The sequence below is a fragment of the Cololabis saira genome, chromosome 22 (genome assembly GCF_033807715.1).
Source record: "Cololabis saira isolate AMF1-May2022 chromosome 22, fColSai1.1, whole genome shotgun sequence".
In the NCBI taxonomy this organism is placed as follows: Eukaryota; Metazoa; Chordata; class Actinopteri; order Beloniformes; family Belonidae; genus Cololabis; species Cololabis saira.
The window spans coordinates 15,452,683-15,471,445 of NC_084608.1; the positions used below are offsets into that span (position 1 = coordinate 15,452,683).

General features: G+C 40.7%; 1 protein-coding gene across 1 annotated transcript in view; it reads right to left on the reverse strand.

The window, feature by feature from the left end:
* The window catches only part of neto1l (neuropilin (NRP) and tolloid (TLL)-like 1, like), a 102,761-nt gene that overhangs the window by 4,457 nt on the left and 79,541 nt on the right, over positions 1-18,763 (reverse strand). Inside the window, exons 7-11 of the mRNA XM_061713226.1 lie at positions 15,209-15,291; positions 13,794-13,939; positions 9,682-9,795; positions 6,009-6,636; positions 4,931-5,005 (exon numbers count right to left, since the gene is read on the reverse strand). Of these exons, the coding sequence (XP_061569210.1) occupies positions 4,945-5,005; positions 6,009-6,636; positions 9,682-9,795; positions 13,794-13,939; positions 15,209-15,291 (1,032 nt within the window). The 3' untranslated portion in view covers positions 4,931-4,944. The remainder of the gene's footprint in view (positions 1-4,930; positions 5,006-6,008; positions 6,637-9,681; positions 9,796-13,793; positions 13,940-15,208; positions 15,292-18,763) is intronic.

Here is an 18,763-nt window from a genome sequence, read left to right on the forward strand (position 1 = left end):
AGTACACCAGTCAGAAATCCTTGTAATTCCACCCACAAACCCTTTGTGTCATGTGTTTCTCTTTCTTTTTGCAAGATGTGGATCAGCCTGCCTTTCGGGAGTGCTAATGTAGCGCAGGACTGCAGCTTTTATGTTGCAGCATACGTGAGATAAATCTCATCAGAGCAAACACGGAGCATCGATAGACTCGCCTGTCAGATACACTGATTACCTGGCATCATTTAAACCATCTGGGACTGACGTTCTTGTCCTGTTTTTTTTTTTACATTAATCTTTTTTTTGTTGTTTTGGTGTAGCCTCCCCCTGACACAAACAATCGACATTGACAGTTGCAGGATACATGAAAGGAACGGTGACACTGCTGACCAAATGCCAATAAAACAAAGAAAAGGGATGAAGCTCCATTGTCATTTATTTTAAAAAGCATCAGTAAAACCAGCCCTGAAAGATAATTAGAGTAATCGTAAAAACGGTCATACATTCTGCTTTCCTCAGTATAAAAGTCTGTGTCGATACAAATATACTGAGCTGCAACAGTAAAAGAGAAGTCAAACAGACTCAAAGTCAGTAAGTTGCCAAAGAGCAAGTACTCTTGGTTCAAATAAAAATGCCCTTCAAAACGTTGGTCGGCATACTGAAAGTGGGCTGTGATGAAATTAATCTGTTGGAAGCGACACTGTGGAGTGATTACATGAATCAACGACATGCAATTAATCCACTTTGAGGATGCCTTTTAAACCACATTATAAACCCATATAACTAATGAACTACTGCTGTTTTTTTAACACCATGTTTATGTTGGTCATGTTAACGTGTTCATGGATATAGAAGAAGCATGCACAAACCACAGACTTCAGCCTTGAATTGTTATCCAAATTAAACCACAATTTTTCTTATCCTGACAGTTTTTAACTCAATTTGGTTAGTAATAAGTCTAGTTTAATTCCAATTTTTGCTCAAATTAATCATTCTTGACTTGACTAACTGCAAGCATCTCTGATTTGCTATTAAAACCATGACATGTATGCTTTAAAGTACATGCTTGAAAATGAAAGTAACGATGCGCAGTTACATTGGTTTTATCAGTGAAGAATTTGTGACAATGACAGGTATGATACTAATATCCCAAATCTTATGTTTAATTATTTTTTTCTCTTTTTTAAAAAGGTCCATATCTTTCCAGTAAGACAAAACAATTAGGGTTTGACTACTAAGGCGAGTGACTTTCAACTCCCCGTCCCAGTAACGCAGCTGGAGTCATCACATGTGTCCTTTGTGTTCATCTTTGCCCATGAATACACCTTCAGTATCCATTTCAGCAAAAGTCCCTTCATCAGCATCATCAGCATCATGCTGGTGTAAATCTCCGCTCCTCTTTTTCATATGTCAGTGAAGCCCGTTCGCACTGATCCAGGATAGCACTATTCTCAAGAAGTCTACATGATGGAGACAATGCAACATAACGTAGAACATAAGAAGACACAAATACGGTACATCAGGACACCACACGTTTGGCTACAACACAAAAATAATCGGCAGCACTTGACGACACAGCTCGTTAATATGCAGACATGAAGCTGCAAGCCCGAGCGTTCATTGGTCCGTGTCACGGTTTTACTGAATCAGTATTTTGTTCAATAAATAAAAGAAATGCGCAGAACAGTTCTACACATTTCAAATGAATGGATCTCATTATCTGATGTCATGTCGGGATTCTTGCAACTTCATGAAAGCAGTGGTGTACTTCATTTATAACCAAATATAAACTCAAATACTGCAACTGACACACATCATGCAACATCTACAGAAGACTTCTGCGGTAAGTGGGATAAATAAGTGTGCTTTATTGAGAGATGAAAGAAAAAAGAAATCTAGCTGCGATAATGCGCCCAAAACATTTGGTTTGTGTCGTCTTTCCCTTATGTGCTCTTGTGAGTTCAGTCCATACCAACTCAACCGACCCTTCCGTTTAAAGCTGACAGAACCTTTCTGAAATTTTTAAAACTCACCTCAAAATACTGCATCTCAAAAATAAATTGATATATTTTTCATTTATTTTCACTTCATTCTTTTTAATTGTTTCTAAAAGTCTCAAACAGCTAATTCTTGGAACAGACTGGGCAGAAATTTGCACTTTTCATCCACTTAAACTTCAGGTTAGTCAGCGACCCAACAGCTGTTGCTAGAGGCGTTTACTGAAAGTAATAAAATTGATGAGATGAAACAAGACCCATTTCTATGTAACTGAAAAAAAAAACAAAAAAACCCAACAATGCCAATGTTAAACCGGCACAGACGAGTAAAATATTAATATAAAGCCACTAAATATAGTATTAAAACTTGGGGGAATATGCAGATTATAATAAAAATAAAGAATGATGAAGAAGCAACAACATCTCTGATCTTTCATATGTCTGCACTGAAGGGTAACGCTGGAACCTGGAGTCCCTCTCAGAGAACTGCAGCTCCACAACTATTATTATTATGGTCTTCATATGTACATTCAGGACCAAATACATTCTGGATATGATGGGACTGTGTTGTGTCTTAGGCTACATTCACTTACCAGCAACATGGACTACTTCCAGTACAGTTTATATCTGGTAAAGATCTAATTTGGTGGTTAACGTTCATAACTACGAGTGTCTTGCATCAGGCTTAGACGTGAACGTAACAGCCCTCTGAAACGTGAACCACTCGGTCCGGTCGAATGCCTTCCCAGTGTGGAGAGACAGCACGAGGGCCGGGTCCTGCAGCTCTGGGCTAGTTGGACAATCTTAAGGAGCCTTTCTCAGATTATCAGAGGAGTTCCAGCCCTTGACAAAACCATTTAGGTCCTCCTTGACCATATGGGGCAGAATCTTGACTAGGCATAAGGCCAAAGCTTTGGAGAGACGGGCTATCGGCCTGTATGTATGAGGCATTTTCCTGAAGCTACTGAAGCCATCACGTCCCAGCCAACACTGCCATCTGGTGTCTCCTGTGCCTCATCTCCCTTCTGCGCACCCACTCTCAGGTGTGCCACATCTAGTTAGTTTGTCTGCTTGTATCATTTGAAACATGACTCCCAGTTCGTTGCTTGACCCTTTGTCCATTCATTGGAATCCACTGTTGGACTTGTGGATTCGTACTGCTGCTGGATTTCTACTCGTATTCCTTTGGACCAGCTGGTTAATGACTCAGCTTCTGCCTTTGTTTCTGCTCTGTAGCCTTGAGAAAAATTCCCTAGATAAACTGTGCTGCTTGTTTCTTACCAATGTCTGCTTTTGGATCTGTCTTTTCACACACAGCGTAACAGAAACAACTCTTAGATGGTCTGTCAAACTCATGAGCCAAAAGTCAAAGTCAATGCAAATGTTAAGTAGTTAAGTGATGAATGGCATTTGGCATTTGACATCATATGGCATCAGAAGTTAAGTCTAATATATTCATTTCTGCTAAAAAGGTGGTTATTTTAACATGTGAGTCTAATGGCGCTTTTCCACTAGTACCTACTCAGCGCGCTTCTACTCGCCACGCCCCGTCTTGCGCTTCTCCACTAAGGGCCGAGGCGGGTGGAGCCGTGCCAAGCAGATACTTTTTCTGTACCTATTCTGCTGAGGTTCTAAGCGTGCTGAGTCGGCACTATTTCTGACGTCACCACCCTCCACGCCACCGATTGGTCAGGGGGCCGTCAGACGTTTGAATCAGGAAGCGGGAGTCAGCGCGAGAGCGACTCGCGGCGATTTTATTATACAGCGCAAACGTCTGTTTGGTGATTCAACTCTGAGGTGAAGATGTTCATAAACCTGGTGACTGACTGAACGATCAGATCTACAGGAGCTCTGTTTCTCCTCAGTGTCGCTCGCGGCTCCAGCTGATTTCTGATCAGCGCCGACACAAACAAAGGGGTTGCACAATCGAGTACGTCACAGCAGCTTCACCCCAACCCACCCACTTCTCACCTGGCTGTGGAAAAACAAACGAGGACAAGGCGTGACGAGCTGTCCCGAGGCGAGTCGGGCTGAGTAGGTACTAGTGGAAAAGCGCCATTAGGAAATTGGCTCACTTTTGGAGCCACCCCCTACTGGCCATTGGAGGAACAGCATGCTTTGGCACTTCCTAGCAGGCTTTAATTTTCAAAACTGAACGTTGCCCCTTTTGGTTCTCATTCTTTGTCTCTCATTCATATTCAGAAGAGACACAATTCCTCTCTGAAAATACAATTTGACAGTTGGATTTCTAAGTTCAAAAAGTCCTGGAAAAAATCTGACATGACTCACATCAATGGGGGAAAAAACAACAAAAAACAAAACACATAAAGGTTACTTTAGTCCTCGTTCTACAGAAATTCAACATTTGACTGGCTGAAAGGGAAAATTAGCGGCTTATGCAAACATTTAATTAGATGTTAGTAACAATTAGTTGCAAATGATTAGTTTTTTTAGATGTCCAGTGCAAATTCAGCCCAATTCAGAGGAAAAATGAGCGATGCATGAGCATTCGGGAAGATTAGGTGAGTTGGTATGGAATGTCCAGTAGTCTTACTAGGGAAAATGTGAAACGTTAAACATACACAACAGGTAACAACTTCAACTAAAGATGGTTGAAAAAGTCCATGCTAATGGATGTCCACAGAGTGATATAATGTATGTCCTCATGTGAAGAGCACATACAGTACACTTGAGCATCACAAACACTTCAAAACAAACTTGCTGACAGGGCAAGATGGCTGCAGGCAAGAAAACCATCTTGGTGAAAATGAACAATAAAAAAGTCAAAACAAATACATACAAAAAAATAAAACTCAATGAAATAAAATATAACCCCTCCCCCCCCAGCGAAAGTCAGAAAAGGAAAAAAGAACTTACATAAAAGTATATACTGACTGGGAAAATGATGACTACACAACGACATATAGAGATGTTCATTGTTAAATAAGGGTGCTTACCTTGAGATTGTCTCTTAGACCCTAGTTGTGTTGTACTCTGATTCATGTTTGCTCAAAGAGCCAATGAGGCAGAACCTGAAATGTCACGGCTCTTTCATTTAATATCAAACTCCTTTTGCATAGAGAGAGGTCAGAATGCATAATGTGCTACATAAAAGCAATAAACTTTGTTCGTGCTTTGATGGCCTTTAAGAGCCTTGCATGCAGACGTACTAAATGTAAAGAATCGAGAAGAGGAAGGAAGAGGAGCTCAGAAAAGGCATGCAAAAAGTTTTGCATTTTAAGAGCCTAAAAAAAGTACTTTGATACCTTCAGGCAGTATTTTTGTAAACAGAAATAGTTACTCTTCAAGCTGTCAAGGTGCAAGTACACAGTAAAATATTCATTTATCTTTGTTATTGAAAATATTTTTGATGTCAAAATATTGAATAACTGGTATATTTCAATTGTTAGGAATAGAAATGCATATTTTATAACTTGCATTCATTAATTTTTTTCATTAAAAAAAAAACCCACTTCCTCCGGTTAAGAGTTGCAGTGGGTCTGGAGCCTTCCCCGGCTGTCATCGGGGGAGAGGCAGTCATTTGCATTCATGACAATGTTGTAATACATCTCTATGAGGCACCAATTCAAGCCCTTGTCTTAACAGTCGAAACTGGACTGTTACGAAATGAACATTTGTTAAAATGAAGTCTGCATTTGTTTAAAAGATCTCTGGCAAACCTCAAAGCACAGAAAAGTTTGAATAAAGTCAGTCAACCACAAATCAGCATTCAGAGGACGCTAACAGGGCTGCTTGAGTTAATAAAGGACGTGCATGCAAGGAGGGGCACATTTTCAGATGTTAATTTAGCCCTTTGTGAAAGATTGTATTGTTAGAAAAGGGGAAAATATCAAAGGTCAATGTAAAAATTAAGTTCATAATATTAAAACAAAAAATAATGGGAGGAAGAGCAGGAGCAAAGCTAGAATATGAAAAAAAAAGTAAAAGGTAAACATCTCCTATATATTTCAAAGATCCCCATAGTTAACTCTAGGGCTGCTGTTCTTCCCTCATCAGAAATCTATGGATACTGACCGCTGTACTGCCTTTTCATGACGCGAGAGTCGGTGGCTGGTGGTGGGAACTTCTTCCATGTCGTCATCCAGGTCACATCCATTGTCCGCCGCCTCTTGCGAGTAGCTGTGCTTCATGACCAAGATGCTCCTGCGGTTTCCGGTGCCCGGCAGCAGAGGCCGCACCGCCATGGGCGGCTGCGGGAGGTCCGTGAGTAGGGTGGCGGCCGCGGCGTCGCGGGCGCTCAGGTTGCCTCGGCTTCCCCGCCCGCTGAGCGACAGCTGGGATATGTGCGCGGAGCCGAGGTTGGAGGAGGAGCCACAGTGATGGTCGTGGACGCAGCGCGAGGAGGCACGACGAAGGGCGTGATAGTTCTCAAAATCTTCCGCCAGGTCAACCAGGTCGGCCGAGGCCGCCGTGGGCGTGGCGGCGCTCCGCAGGGCACACAGCTCGTAGTGAGGGGGCTCGAAAACCTCCTGAAATATGGTGGGGTCAAAGTCCTCGCGCCGCAGGATGTACTTCTTCCGCGGCTGCTTTATCTGGACAATGACGGAGACGAGGAGGAGGAGGAAGACGATGCAACAGGTTACCCCAATTATGGTCCCGTTTGTGGAGTTCAGGTTGTCCAGGATGTTTGTGTTCCTCTTTTCTGTGGTAGACAGACACAAGAACAAGAAAAGTCGTTTAAAGGGGACCTATTATGAAAAACACGTTTTTTCTTGCTTTAACATATATAAAGTGGTCTCCCCTCAGCCTGCCAACTCAGAGAAGGAGGAAAGCAACCAAATTCTGCAGTGTCTGTACAGCCGCCCGGATGACCCATCCAGTATTCCGCCATTTTTTCGTAGCGGTGTATTGCGTCATTCGCGTCATCGCGTCAGGCAGCCAATCAGCACAGACCCTCATTATCATAGCCCCGCCCACTCAGAATCCCTCATAGATAATGAGGTTAGAAACTAGGAAGATAAAGACATGGCTCAGAGGCTGAATTTCTAATTTATTTAGCAAAAACAATCAAAAGCTTGTTTTTAAGACATTCAAAGCCCGTTTAAAATAGGTATTAGATGCCATAATAGTTCCCCTTTAACTTTGAAATTTACCTCAGAACTGAAGCTTTGAATAACAACAAGGAACACGTTTATTGTACACAGAGGAGCTACATCTGTGTGGGATTGATAGCAGATAGCAGCTGGTTTCTAGTATGCAAATTGATCTTTAAATAACTAATACAGTTTATCTCTCAGATAGGCTGAAACCACTTTTCTTTTTAAAAAAATATATAATTCTGGGTGTTAATAATAACTGTAGTGCCTATGCTGCAAGGAAGCTATGTTCTGTGTGTACTACGCTCCCAAACTCCTTTGTTCCCAGGGTCCCATGTACCCAGAGTCCCTGTTTCCTGTTTTCTCAGGGTTTGAAGTTGTCAGGATGGTACTGCATCTTCCCAGGCTCCTGAGCTCACTTGTACTCCTCAACTCTCCAGGGCCTAAGTTTCTGATGTCCTATGATCTCAGGTCCTGTTCTGTCATGTTCTCTCATTCCTATACTCTCACAGTGGTACCTTGGCTGCTCTAATTCCCAGGGACCAGTGTTTCCAGTATTGTATCACACGAAGTCAATCAATGAAGGAGCATGTTTCCCACGTTCCAATTATGTGCTACACAGAGCAGGGTGAAACTGGGAAGAGACCCTGTGAGGACTCAGGATAAAACTGCCACTGATAGCGGTCACATCTGCCGGCAGGATCAGCTCCTACTGGCTAGCAATGTTAAGAACTGGCTGTTCTTTTCTTATAAAAGGATTTCAGCAAGCATTAGTATTATAAACTGCTTTCATGTTGTGCAGTAGAGTAGAAAATCTCAATTTAGCGTGAAAGATCTTAAAAAAAAAGAAAAACAGAGCGAGAGAAACTTATCAAATGACCTTATCATGTACAAGATAAAGGAACAACGTCCAATGTGCCCACAAACGTTTAGATAAAAAGGTCACGCAGGGTCACGGCTCTTGACAGTTCATCACGAGGACTCTACAAAGAGTAGTTCAGACAAACGGTGTGCTGAGAGGCGGTCTGTGGGCAGATGTGCGACATTTATATGGATGAACTTGTAGCAGTGCACTGAACTTCAATGACAAAAAACGGTTACATTACGACGTTTAAAGGAGAAGGGAATAAAACTTGACATTTTACTACTAACGAAGACAAATGGGGGGCCTTATGTTTTACTCAGGCGGAAAAAAGGAAGAAGGTAGAGAAACCAGCTGGAGAAAACGACCTCCCCTGGCCGATTTCTGCACAATCTCAGACCTAAACTGTAGGGTGGAAAGCTTAGCCGGAGTTCCATTCTGTTCCATTCTAGTTCTATTTCAGTGGTTACGGTTGAACCTACAGGCATTTATAGTCCACATGAAAAACAAACAGGCATCTTTCTAAGTATAGTCTTGTTGCTATTGTACAATTTGTAAAATTGTTATTGTTGAAACAGGATCAGTTAAATTGAATGGTATAAAAATATCTTTCCCCTGGATCGCTTGCTTTTGAGTTGTGCCCGGAGCTTCCACGTCATATTAAATATCATCTAGCTGATTAACAGTCAGGTGCCTTGGAAATCAATTTGCTCTAACCACATTTTCCATTGACATCCAAATCCATTATCACAACTGTAGAAATTCTCTCTGCAGCCTGCAGCGTCTTCTCCTCACAACAACCATCAACCTACGTCAACGGATGTGCTCATTGTTAAAGCAAAGAAATCATGTTTCCCGGTTCGCTCAAATGAAATCTTCCCTATATCTTGTTGCCTGATTCATAGATATGACCCAGGCAACAAAATTCATTTAATTAGAAGGTTAACAAAAAGTACTTGTCAATGTCAAGGAGGCAATGCTTTAACTTGCTAGGGATATTTAAAACAAACAAACAAAATAAAAATGCTTGTTTCTGGGTTTTTTTAGCAGTGAAGGAACATTACCCAATAGCTCCACTATTTTTACTTTGATCCTCTCTTTAAAATTTGGCAAAAGAGTTTAAGTTTTTAGTATAAATGCACATCTTTGATGGCCTAAGGTGACATTAAATTATGGCAAAAGTTATCATCATAAGTTATATTCAGCAAATTGACATGAGTGGAGAAAATTTCTGAATGAAACCGAAAATGGAGCATTCGGGAGTCAAATGGTAACTGGAGTGTATTTATATGGCACTTTTTTAATCTTCAAGCTACTCAAAATGCTTTACAGCACATGCACCGTTCACCCACTGAGACATACATTCATGCACAGCTTCTTAGTGCATTCAATTATTAGGCAACGCGGTGCTTCGGTTTCCGCTCTCATCCAATTGATGATTGCATCCATTTTTTTTTCACTTGCTGAGCTATAGCGACCTGAATTTTGATAGTTTTGCCTTATATTATTCAACCAATTCAGTGCTTTGGAAGCAGAATTCCCACAATGGAATATTCAACAAGTCCTGAATAATTCACTACTTCCACTACACCGTGTACCGTGATTAAAATGTTTTTTTTTTTGTAAAGCTAACATATGGTTTGCATCAGCAGAATCTCTCATCCAGGGTCTGTACATGTCCTTGGCGCTGAAACATTAAAGAATACTCGGCTCTGCGACTAGCTTTTCAAACATTAATACTGCTGAACTACGATGGATTTAAAGACATGCCGTAAACGGGGAACCTCACCTTTGCACTGGTTCTCGTCCCAGGGGTAGACACAGTTCTGCATGCCATTACACACCAGCGTGTAGTTTATGCACATGTTACTGTGACAAAAGAAGGCATCTGCGTCACATGGAGCTGGAAGAAAAGAGAGCAGGGTGACCACACTGAGAGCTAATTATCACAAAAGTTAAATGATAATAGAAATCTACTTTGGTACCACTGAGAAAAATCTGAAATGATCTTAAAAAAAGGGATTGTTCCTGTCTCATCAGTCTGGGAAAGGCCATGAAGCAGTAATTTGAAGGCACATACTGTATTCACAAGTTGAAAACATAAAAAAATTGTTGTCAATCAGCTAAGGATAGACAAAAGGTAGTCATTTCTTTTTAACTTTATGTTTGTTTGCTGTTGCACACATAAATATTTGAAGTACAGCTAAAGAGGAGCCAAGTTTAAGGCAATAAACCTGTCAAACCTGTTCCCCCTGGACCGATCTGCTCTCCACCAATCACATCTCCACCCTCCTCTTCAAACCCATACAACTTGAGGATATGAATGAATTTCTTACAATGCATCATTACTGGGCGAGTGCGAGTGTGAGGCGGGCACGACAGTCTCCAATCAGAAGCACACGACACCAATACAACCCCTTTCTGTTTACTCGCAGTGTCGTTCAGTTGTCAACGCAGTCTAAACCAGGACGCGAGAATGTGATCTACGATGACACGGACCCTCCCACGGTGGCCCGTCTCAGACACAACATTAATATCTTATGTCCCCACCTTGCAATGATGACAGTGTGCCGCAGAGCCATCTGTCAGCAGGATGAGCTCCATTGTCGTATGTATATATAAGTGGAGCTGGAGTACTTCAATCCAAGGTGCCCTTGCTTTCAACAAGCAATCATACTAATGCATGAGCCATCTGAATGGCCAATTCATCGCGTTTGCCTGTCAATTCCAGTAAGAAACTCCAAGCCAGGACTAGTTGTGTTCCACATGATGAATTTTTTTTATAATTTTTTCTTAATAGTGCAGTTCACAAATGAACAAGCATTTCCAACGGTGAGGCATTACCATATCTTGTTTTTGTAGACTAATATTAGGGCTGGGCGATATGGACCAAAAGTCATATCTCGATATTTTCTAGCTGAATGGCGATACTCGATATATATCTCGATATTTTTTCTGTGCCATAATTGGGGTTTCCCCCAAAGCATTATAGCATAGCATCTCTGTTAGCTTCATTTTTTTCTGAGGCAAACCCTTAAAAAAACAATCAGTTTTAATACAAAGCCTTGTGCCTTTATTAACAGAGATCTGCACAATATCAAAATGTATAAAACAAATGAAATAAAAATAAACTGCCTGCATATATAGAATAAAAATGCTTCTTGAATAAAATAAAACAAATATCCCTTTCCTGCATAACAATTACATTAAAATACACTGTACAATTAATACAATGTAGACAGTAACAGGCAGACTTTTCCACTGAGGTTGAGAGTTGTGCAAATAACAAAACATTTGTGCAAATCTCAAATAAAACATTTAAGTCAATTTGTCACAAAATAAGCTATATCAAAATCAAAAAAAAAAAAAAAAATCGATATAAACGATATTGTGTCATACCATATCGCGTTTGAAAATATATCGATATATATTAAAATCTCGATATATCGCCCAGCCCTAACTAATATATATACATATATATAAAAAGAAGTATATAACAGACAGGATTCCATCACTAACACGACGGTGTTGCTAGTTGCAAACATTTCTTCCCGACCTCACCAGCACATCTCTCATTGTCCGCTTTTATCTCCCATTCCCAGTCATTTCTGCCACTGGCACTGAAGTAGCCTGGCAGTGGTGACAGAGCTGATGACTCTCTGACAGTGTTACCGCCGTGATGTACGGCTGTTTTTATTCCAGCTCTCATGCTGAGAGAATGATAACGCACCAAGTGAGAGTGACTTCTCTGTTCCTTCTTCCGCCTGTGGCTCTGCCAGCGTTCCCTGAGTCAAGCTGGCTCTCCATGCGTGTCCTTAAAACCCGTCCTCCTATTTTCCCTTTTCCTTTCGGTCATCTCTTTGGTTATAGAGTACAGCACAGTGTACAGTAAAGTTTTGACAGATTGTTTTGGTCGACCACCACCAGAGGGCGCTCATCCTCTCTCATTTTGTTAATGAACCCTCCGACACCCTCTACAGAGGAAGACCAGACGTAAGAAGCGAGATCACCTTTAATCTCCCGCAAAATTAATTTGGAGACGTTCTGTAATAAAAGTGCCCTTCGGCCCTCGCAGATATGTTCACAGTGACTGCTGGAAACATAAATTAACTGATAAATGAGTGCCTGACAAAAATAGTCTGGGTGTCTTGGCAGACGACGCAGTGAAGTGCTGCACCTGGTTATTGAGAAGTCAAAATAAAAAACAGCTTTTACGGGTTTGTCTGCTTTTATGTTGTCGAGGTCTAGCTTAGATTGTATGTGCAATTTGTTGTAGAGAACGTCAATATGACAACGCTGCCAGTGATGACAGTATATTGTCAGTAATCTAAGTGAGGCAGGGATGTGGTGTAGTGGGTTTGGTATTGAAAGCTCAGCCCGGAAAGTGAAAATGCTGACGAGTGAGATGTCACACAGCCACATTTATCACCTAAGACATAACTGCTGCTTGGATAAAGAAGGGTTTGATGTGGAGCGAGTTGTGCTCAGTGGCATCGTCAACTTTGCGCAGGTCATTAAAGTGCACGTACTGTATGCGTTGGGGAACATTGTTCCCCCTCACAGGAACAGCTCGCTGGGAGTCAGCAGCTGTGAAGAGCCCTATCAGAACCGCCGGTTCCTCAGGGAACCCACATGAAAAAGCCTGAGGCTCAGCAGCGCCTAGGGAGCGCTCATCGTAACTAGTACCCCCTAAGCTGCGAAGTCTGGCTTCCTGAATCAAACGTCCAAACTTGTGATGGTTCATATCAAACAGACTCGCTGTCACTCACCACCTCTTGCTTTCGATTAAAAGAATGACATCTACTTACAGATGTTCAGCTCAATAAAAGGTCTATTTCCTTTTCAAAAAAATGGCAATCGAATGGAGCTGCATATCATTCCTCATTCACTAATAAAGGTTTACCATCTTAAAAGTGCTTTAAAAAAGTTGATCTTCACGTAAAGAAACCAGGACGGCTGGCTGAACGGAGCCGCTGGATGTTTGGCTTTTGCTGTGCAGCGGTGTGGCGGACGCGTGTGCTCGCCGTGGACAGGGTTGGTGCAGTGCTGCGGAGCTGTGGTGGATGCTGCTCTAACGGCTGAGGTCTGGCTGGGGGATCGACTGAGTGACTTAAGCAGAAGCGTTGCCCCGGCAACAGCACATCCTGGCTCTGCTTGGTGAAAGGGCCCTACAAAAGGGACACTGACTTCACAACATAAACAACTCTGCTGCTACGGCCTGTAGTGATTAAGGCACTGCAACAACAAACGACTAGACGGGCTGCAGATACGTAAAGACCCTGCTTAGGCTTTTGTGACTCACTTTATACACAAAAGTGGCATTTCTTCCTCTCAAAACTGTTATCTTCAGGTGATATGTAATTGAATACATTAACATAGTTACATTTTCGGCAGTACTTTATTATTTAGTTAGTCAGAGGGATGCTCTTTGTTTAGAAAACTAAGGATGCAAGACTTTGGGAACCAGTTTGGTGGTATTAAAGCCATTAAAAAGGCAGTTAACGGCATTGACATGGTGTGTACTCTCAAGCCACACAAGTACAGACGATGCCCTCTGCTGTCTTATTCAGCAATAAGAAGAAGCCAGTAAATGAGACAGTGAAAGACTGTCTGTGTATTTGTCTGAATTTCTATCAGGTGTCTGGCTCAAGGAGATCCAAGTGCACTCACTGTGGTATTATTTTGGCTCAGGTTCTGTCTCATTCATTTTATCCATCTTTAAAAGCAGTTTAGTCCAGTTTAGTCCTTTGTTTTCCATTTTCTGCCTGTAAAGGTCATATAATTCACCATAAATGTTGTCATTGCGCCTCCATCCTTTCTTCATGTCTGTCCCGTTACGTCATCAGCAATGTACTACACCACATGTGTATTAATGCTGGCATCTTTTGAGTCCTGTCTTACGTTCGTGGTAGGTTGTGAAGAGGATCCGGAATCGACTTTTACGGCTGAACTCGTCTGCCCACATGCGAACAACCCCCAGCGTGGAGACCAGCATGATGTCGTTGGCCACCGTGGAACAGAACTTGCTCTTCAGGTCTTCCACCGAACTGAAACAAGACACCAAGATGAAGCAGGACATGGGTGATTTCAGAGTGCATATTTTCCTACAAAGTAAGACGAATATTCTCCATGCGTCTTAATAACCATCATTGTTGAGGAGCAGCCAGGGCTGCTCATTGAGATCATGATTCATACAGTATGTGCTTTCATGGTTATTGTAGAGGGTGATTTTAACTGTAAATCCGTAAAAATTAGTGGTTTAATATCTCACCTGAATTGAAAAACAAGTAAAGTACATAAAAAGACATAAAAAGACAAATGTGCTGTCCTGGACAAGATCCCAGTACATGGAAGGGCTACATAGAAAGGAAAAACAACGTATTCTCAAGGTCACACATATTTAAGGTCCATTTAGAGACACCAACCAGCCCAAGTCTTTGGACTGTGGGAGGAAGTCAGACTGCCAAGAGAAAACCCACTCCCAGCTGGGACCTTCTCTCAGTGAGGCAACAGTGCTAGCAAGTTTTGAAGACATTTTCGACCAATTAAAACTTGTAAAATCTGTGCATCAAACAGAGATTTAAATATGAGAGACGAAGCCAAAGCTCTGGTAATTAAACAAGAATGTTAATCAAAGTTCTAATAACTCAGCAATTGAAAAATCTGATTCCAAGGACACACCTTTCATCCTGTTAATATCACAGAATAAAAACCCTTTTACACAAACCTTCAAAGGCTTCAACAGCTTTTTCCTGTCGATTTCAAACTAACATTTTGTAATATTCATTTAAATTGGTTCTTTTTAATTTACTGTTAGAGTTTGTTTGAAAATCAAATATGTTTAATGTTTAAGGTCACACCAGTGGGCTGAAATTTAGAAACTAGTTTTCCAAAACCTTCAAGAACCCTTTTTAGGTTTTTGAAAGATGGGTACAAAACAAACTTAAACATTAGAATTATTAGCTGTGTTACATCCCATAGCTTTGGATGCAGTTTTCAGTCTTTAGGCTAAGCTAAGCCCATCTATATTTACCGCCAATTCAAAAGAGTGAAAACTAGTGTGTTTTGTTGATGTTTTCTTTCAAATGTCAAAATATATGACATCAACCAAAATTACTGCCTTTAACTCACAAACACTACAATTGTGTGTGAGGTAGGAAATGACTACATGTAAATGATCAAAATTGATTCTTAAGAATAAAAATCTGATCTTTTAAATAACTGCTAATGGAAGTTTTCAGAATATATGAGACTCCTTGGCTATAACATCTATGTACAACTCAAATAAATCAATTCAAGATTTTAAAATATCCCACCTGCCACCGTCGTACACCGCCACAAAGTTGCGTTTGCATTCGTTGGAATTTGCCATCTCATAGTCCAGAAAACGCAGGTAAATCTGTCAAATGCAAGAAGGAAGAGAGAACAAAAGCAAGCAGAGAAGGAGATCAAGGAAGGAAAACAAAAAGGCACTGTGACATTTGGACTTCATAGAAATAAAAAACAAAGGAGGAAAGAGTGAGAGAAAAGATTTGAGTCGTTTCCTCGTGCTTCCTTTGGATCTAAGTCATTATCCCGGCGCCTGATATAGCAGCCCTTTAATGAAATAAGACTGACAGACTGCGGCTGGTACAAAGTCATTACATACGCATATCAAATGAGGATTCAAAGACAGACAGAGTCTATTGGTTTTCCACTCATTATCCATATCTGTTGAGATAAAGCATTACACAAACCCACACCCTTATTACATTTTAAAGAGACTTTGGATATTTAACTACAAGTTTTCCATGTTAAGAGTGCAAATGTCGCCACGTTCCTTTTACAATAAAACCACTCAGTGGACTTCATATGTGTTATATAGCGGACTTACAAATGATTATGGTAGTTCTGACAGATTCGATATGTTCACTTTATTTCCTTAGATAAATCCTTGTTGAGGGAAATATCCACCTTTACTCTTCACAGTTGCAAGCTAAACTTCCTGACGGCCTCTGCATTGTTGTCTGTCACTTATTCATCAGGCTAAGATGGGTCACTCACAGCTGGATTTGATCTGCTGCACACAGCACTTGCCATCATAACAGTTAATGAGTTGACCGCTCTCAAACTGTGACATAAAGATGTGAAGCTTCAAGTGCCCAAACACAAAGGCTGCACATGGTGCGGGGTAATGGACCCTGAAATGTCAAACCCGGCTTTGACAACATGACAAGTGAAATGGATTGGCGTTTGGAAGCAAGTCAACCACTTCCCCGTAGGTCTCGTACTGGTGTCAATAATCCTTCATCTCATTAGGAAATGGTCATTTCCAGCTCCTGTGTTGGCTTTGTTATTAAAAAACAACAACAACACAAACACACACACAAGACATTTTTGAAACGAACATGGGGGAAATATCCAAAATTACTATTAGGAGGAAAAGAAAGAAGCTTTTATGGTTCCAGTTCATGTCACAGGTTGCAGCAGATGTCAGATTTAAAGCGGATTGCTCCTGTGAGGTTCTGGTCAAGGTTAAGGTTATGATTTGATGGTCTCAGCAAAATTGGATCTTTATCTTATTTAGAATTCAAGAGATAAATAATTTGAAGACATACCAGCAGGCATATTAATTAGGACCCTCTGCATACTCGTTCAGTTGACAAGGACTATCAGGCAAATTGGACAAACCTCTCCACCCACAGCACAAAGAAAGCACTGAATGCACTCATCTGTGACCAGTTATAGTTATTTCCATCAAAGGAGCATAATTTGCAAATGCAAAACACTGTTTGCAAATTTGACATTAGGCATTTTGCACAGGCTTTATGTTGCGCTAAATAAATTGTTGAACAAAGAGCATCTTTGCCAATTTTACAGTTTCTGGATGAATACTTTGCACTAACAACAATGTTGCAGGAGGTGGTGGCTGCTTTCTTTGCTCTGCTTTCAGAGATGAACATCCACAGAACAACTAGGAGAACAATGAATGGATATATTTGTCATCAATAATATTTCAACATCACAACACCTAAGGCCGGATTCACACTGTCATTTTTGCAGTCTTATAAAATCAATGAAATCCACACTGTACGGCTTAGATCTGCCTAGTCTGGTGTAAGACATTCAGATCGGTGTACACGGATTGTACCATGATGCCTGTCGCAGGCTACGACCCGATGCAGTGGGATGTAGCTGCATCGCACAGCAGTAAACAAACAAAACGTGAAAATGAAACACATCTTTTGGCCAAAATCGCACTGTGCGAACCCGACTTGTGTACACACTTGTGCAAATATCCAGGGGAGTATAAGAACAAACGAACAAACAAACAAAACCTTGAAACGTGATGCTATTATTTTACTGAAACACTATTGTACTACAGTCTACTTTCATGTATTTTGTAGAATATGTTATGTGATTTCAAGTCATTCATGGTTTAAAATTTAGGCAGACATTGTTTCACATATATATATATATATATATATATATATATATATATATATATATATATATATATATATATATATATATATATATATATATATAGTGAAAGACTGAAATAAAATTTTGCGTATAATGTTTAAAAATTATATCAACTTATAAAAAAAAAAAAACGGGCTTCATTCACACCCTTTCTCCCTAGACAGTAGCATCAGCCTGTCTTCCAAAACACAACAAAACACAACAAAAAAGGTGCAAATGGAGAGCATTCATGATGGGGTGAGCTTTCTCTGTGTTGTATTAGTCTATTTAGAAATCACTTACTCTGCCTTTTAAAAGACGTTTTTGATTAGAAGTGGCTAACATTTTGCAAGCGTAAGTAACTGTCTATAAACTTACCATTGAAAGTACAAAACAAATGCTTGGGTCATTTGTGAAATGAAATGATGTATTTTATGATTGTGGTGTGACTTGGGGTGCATTCACACCTATCCTGTTTGGCCTTGTTTGTAGAAGTGTGAATGCACAAACAACTTCTGCTGCTGATCCACCTAAAAAGGCAAGTCTGTTTCAAGTGACCCGAATGAAAGTACGCAAGGTACTGTGGGTAAAACACAACCTAAACAAACGCTTGTGAAGTCAATAGCTGGGAGAAATGGCTCAAGGTCAGACGAGGAATGAGGACGAGGAAAAAGTTCAGATGAAAATATATCACTGGTAAACGCTGATATTTGCAAAGTATCAAGGAAGTAGTCCTTCAAATAACCAGTAGATTTTCTTCATTGTTTGTCTTGTCTGTTCCTTCACTAATTCTTGATGCAGCATGATCACAGGCGAGGAAGATATTGACAGGTTTGGTTTGATTGACAAAATGTAGTGTGAAAGCAAACTCGGACCACCTGAATGTTGCAACCCCAGTCCTACTGAGTCTACCGACTATTAGGTGTGAAAACGACCCTGGTCTCCATATGGCATGTTGCAGTCTGCTTTGATGATGCATAAAGAGATCCTTGGGAAACCCTAAGACATAATATATATTATATTTGATCATGGATATGTACTCCACATCACCATCTGATACCTCATAGAGTTGGAAATACACACCCTTGACAACAGTCTTAATGTGAATTTTAAGAGTCAAATAAAGCTAAAAAAAAAAACAAAAAAAAAAAAACAAGCAATTGCCACCACAAAGCCAAAAGGTGACAATGTTCAAATAGTTTGGCTCCAATGGAAAAACAGGCAGCTGCTTTATTTATCACAGTAATGTTAGGAAATCCATCACTGACCGGGAAACAATGTGTGTCCTCCCTGGTGCAACAGCGCATGCTGCTCATTACAGTCAGAATCACTGTCCATACTTTGACCACTCTCTCCACAAAAAGAGGCTATCAGAGCAGGCTGGCAGATGTGGTAGAAAAATCTTGAGTGCAAAAATAAATATAAGT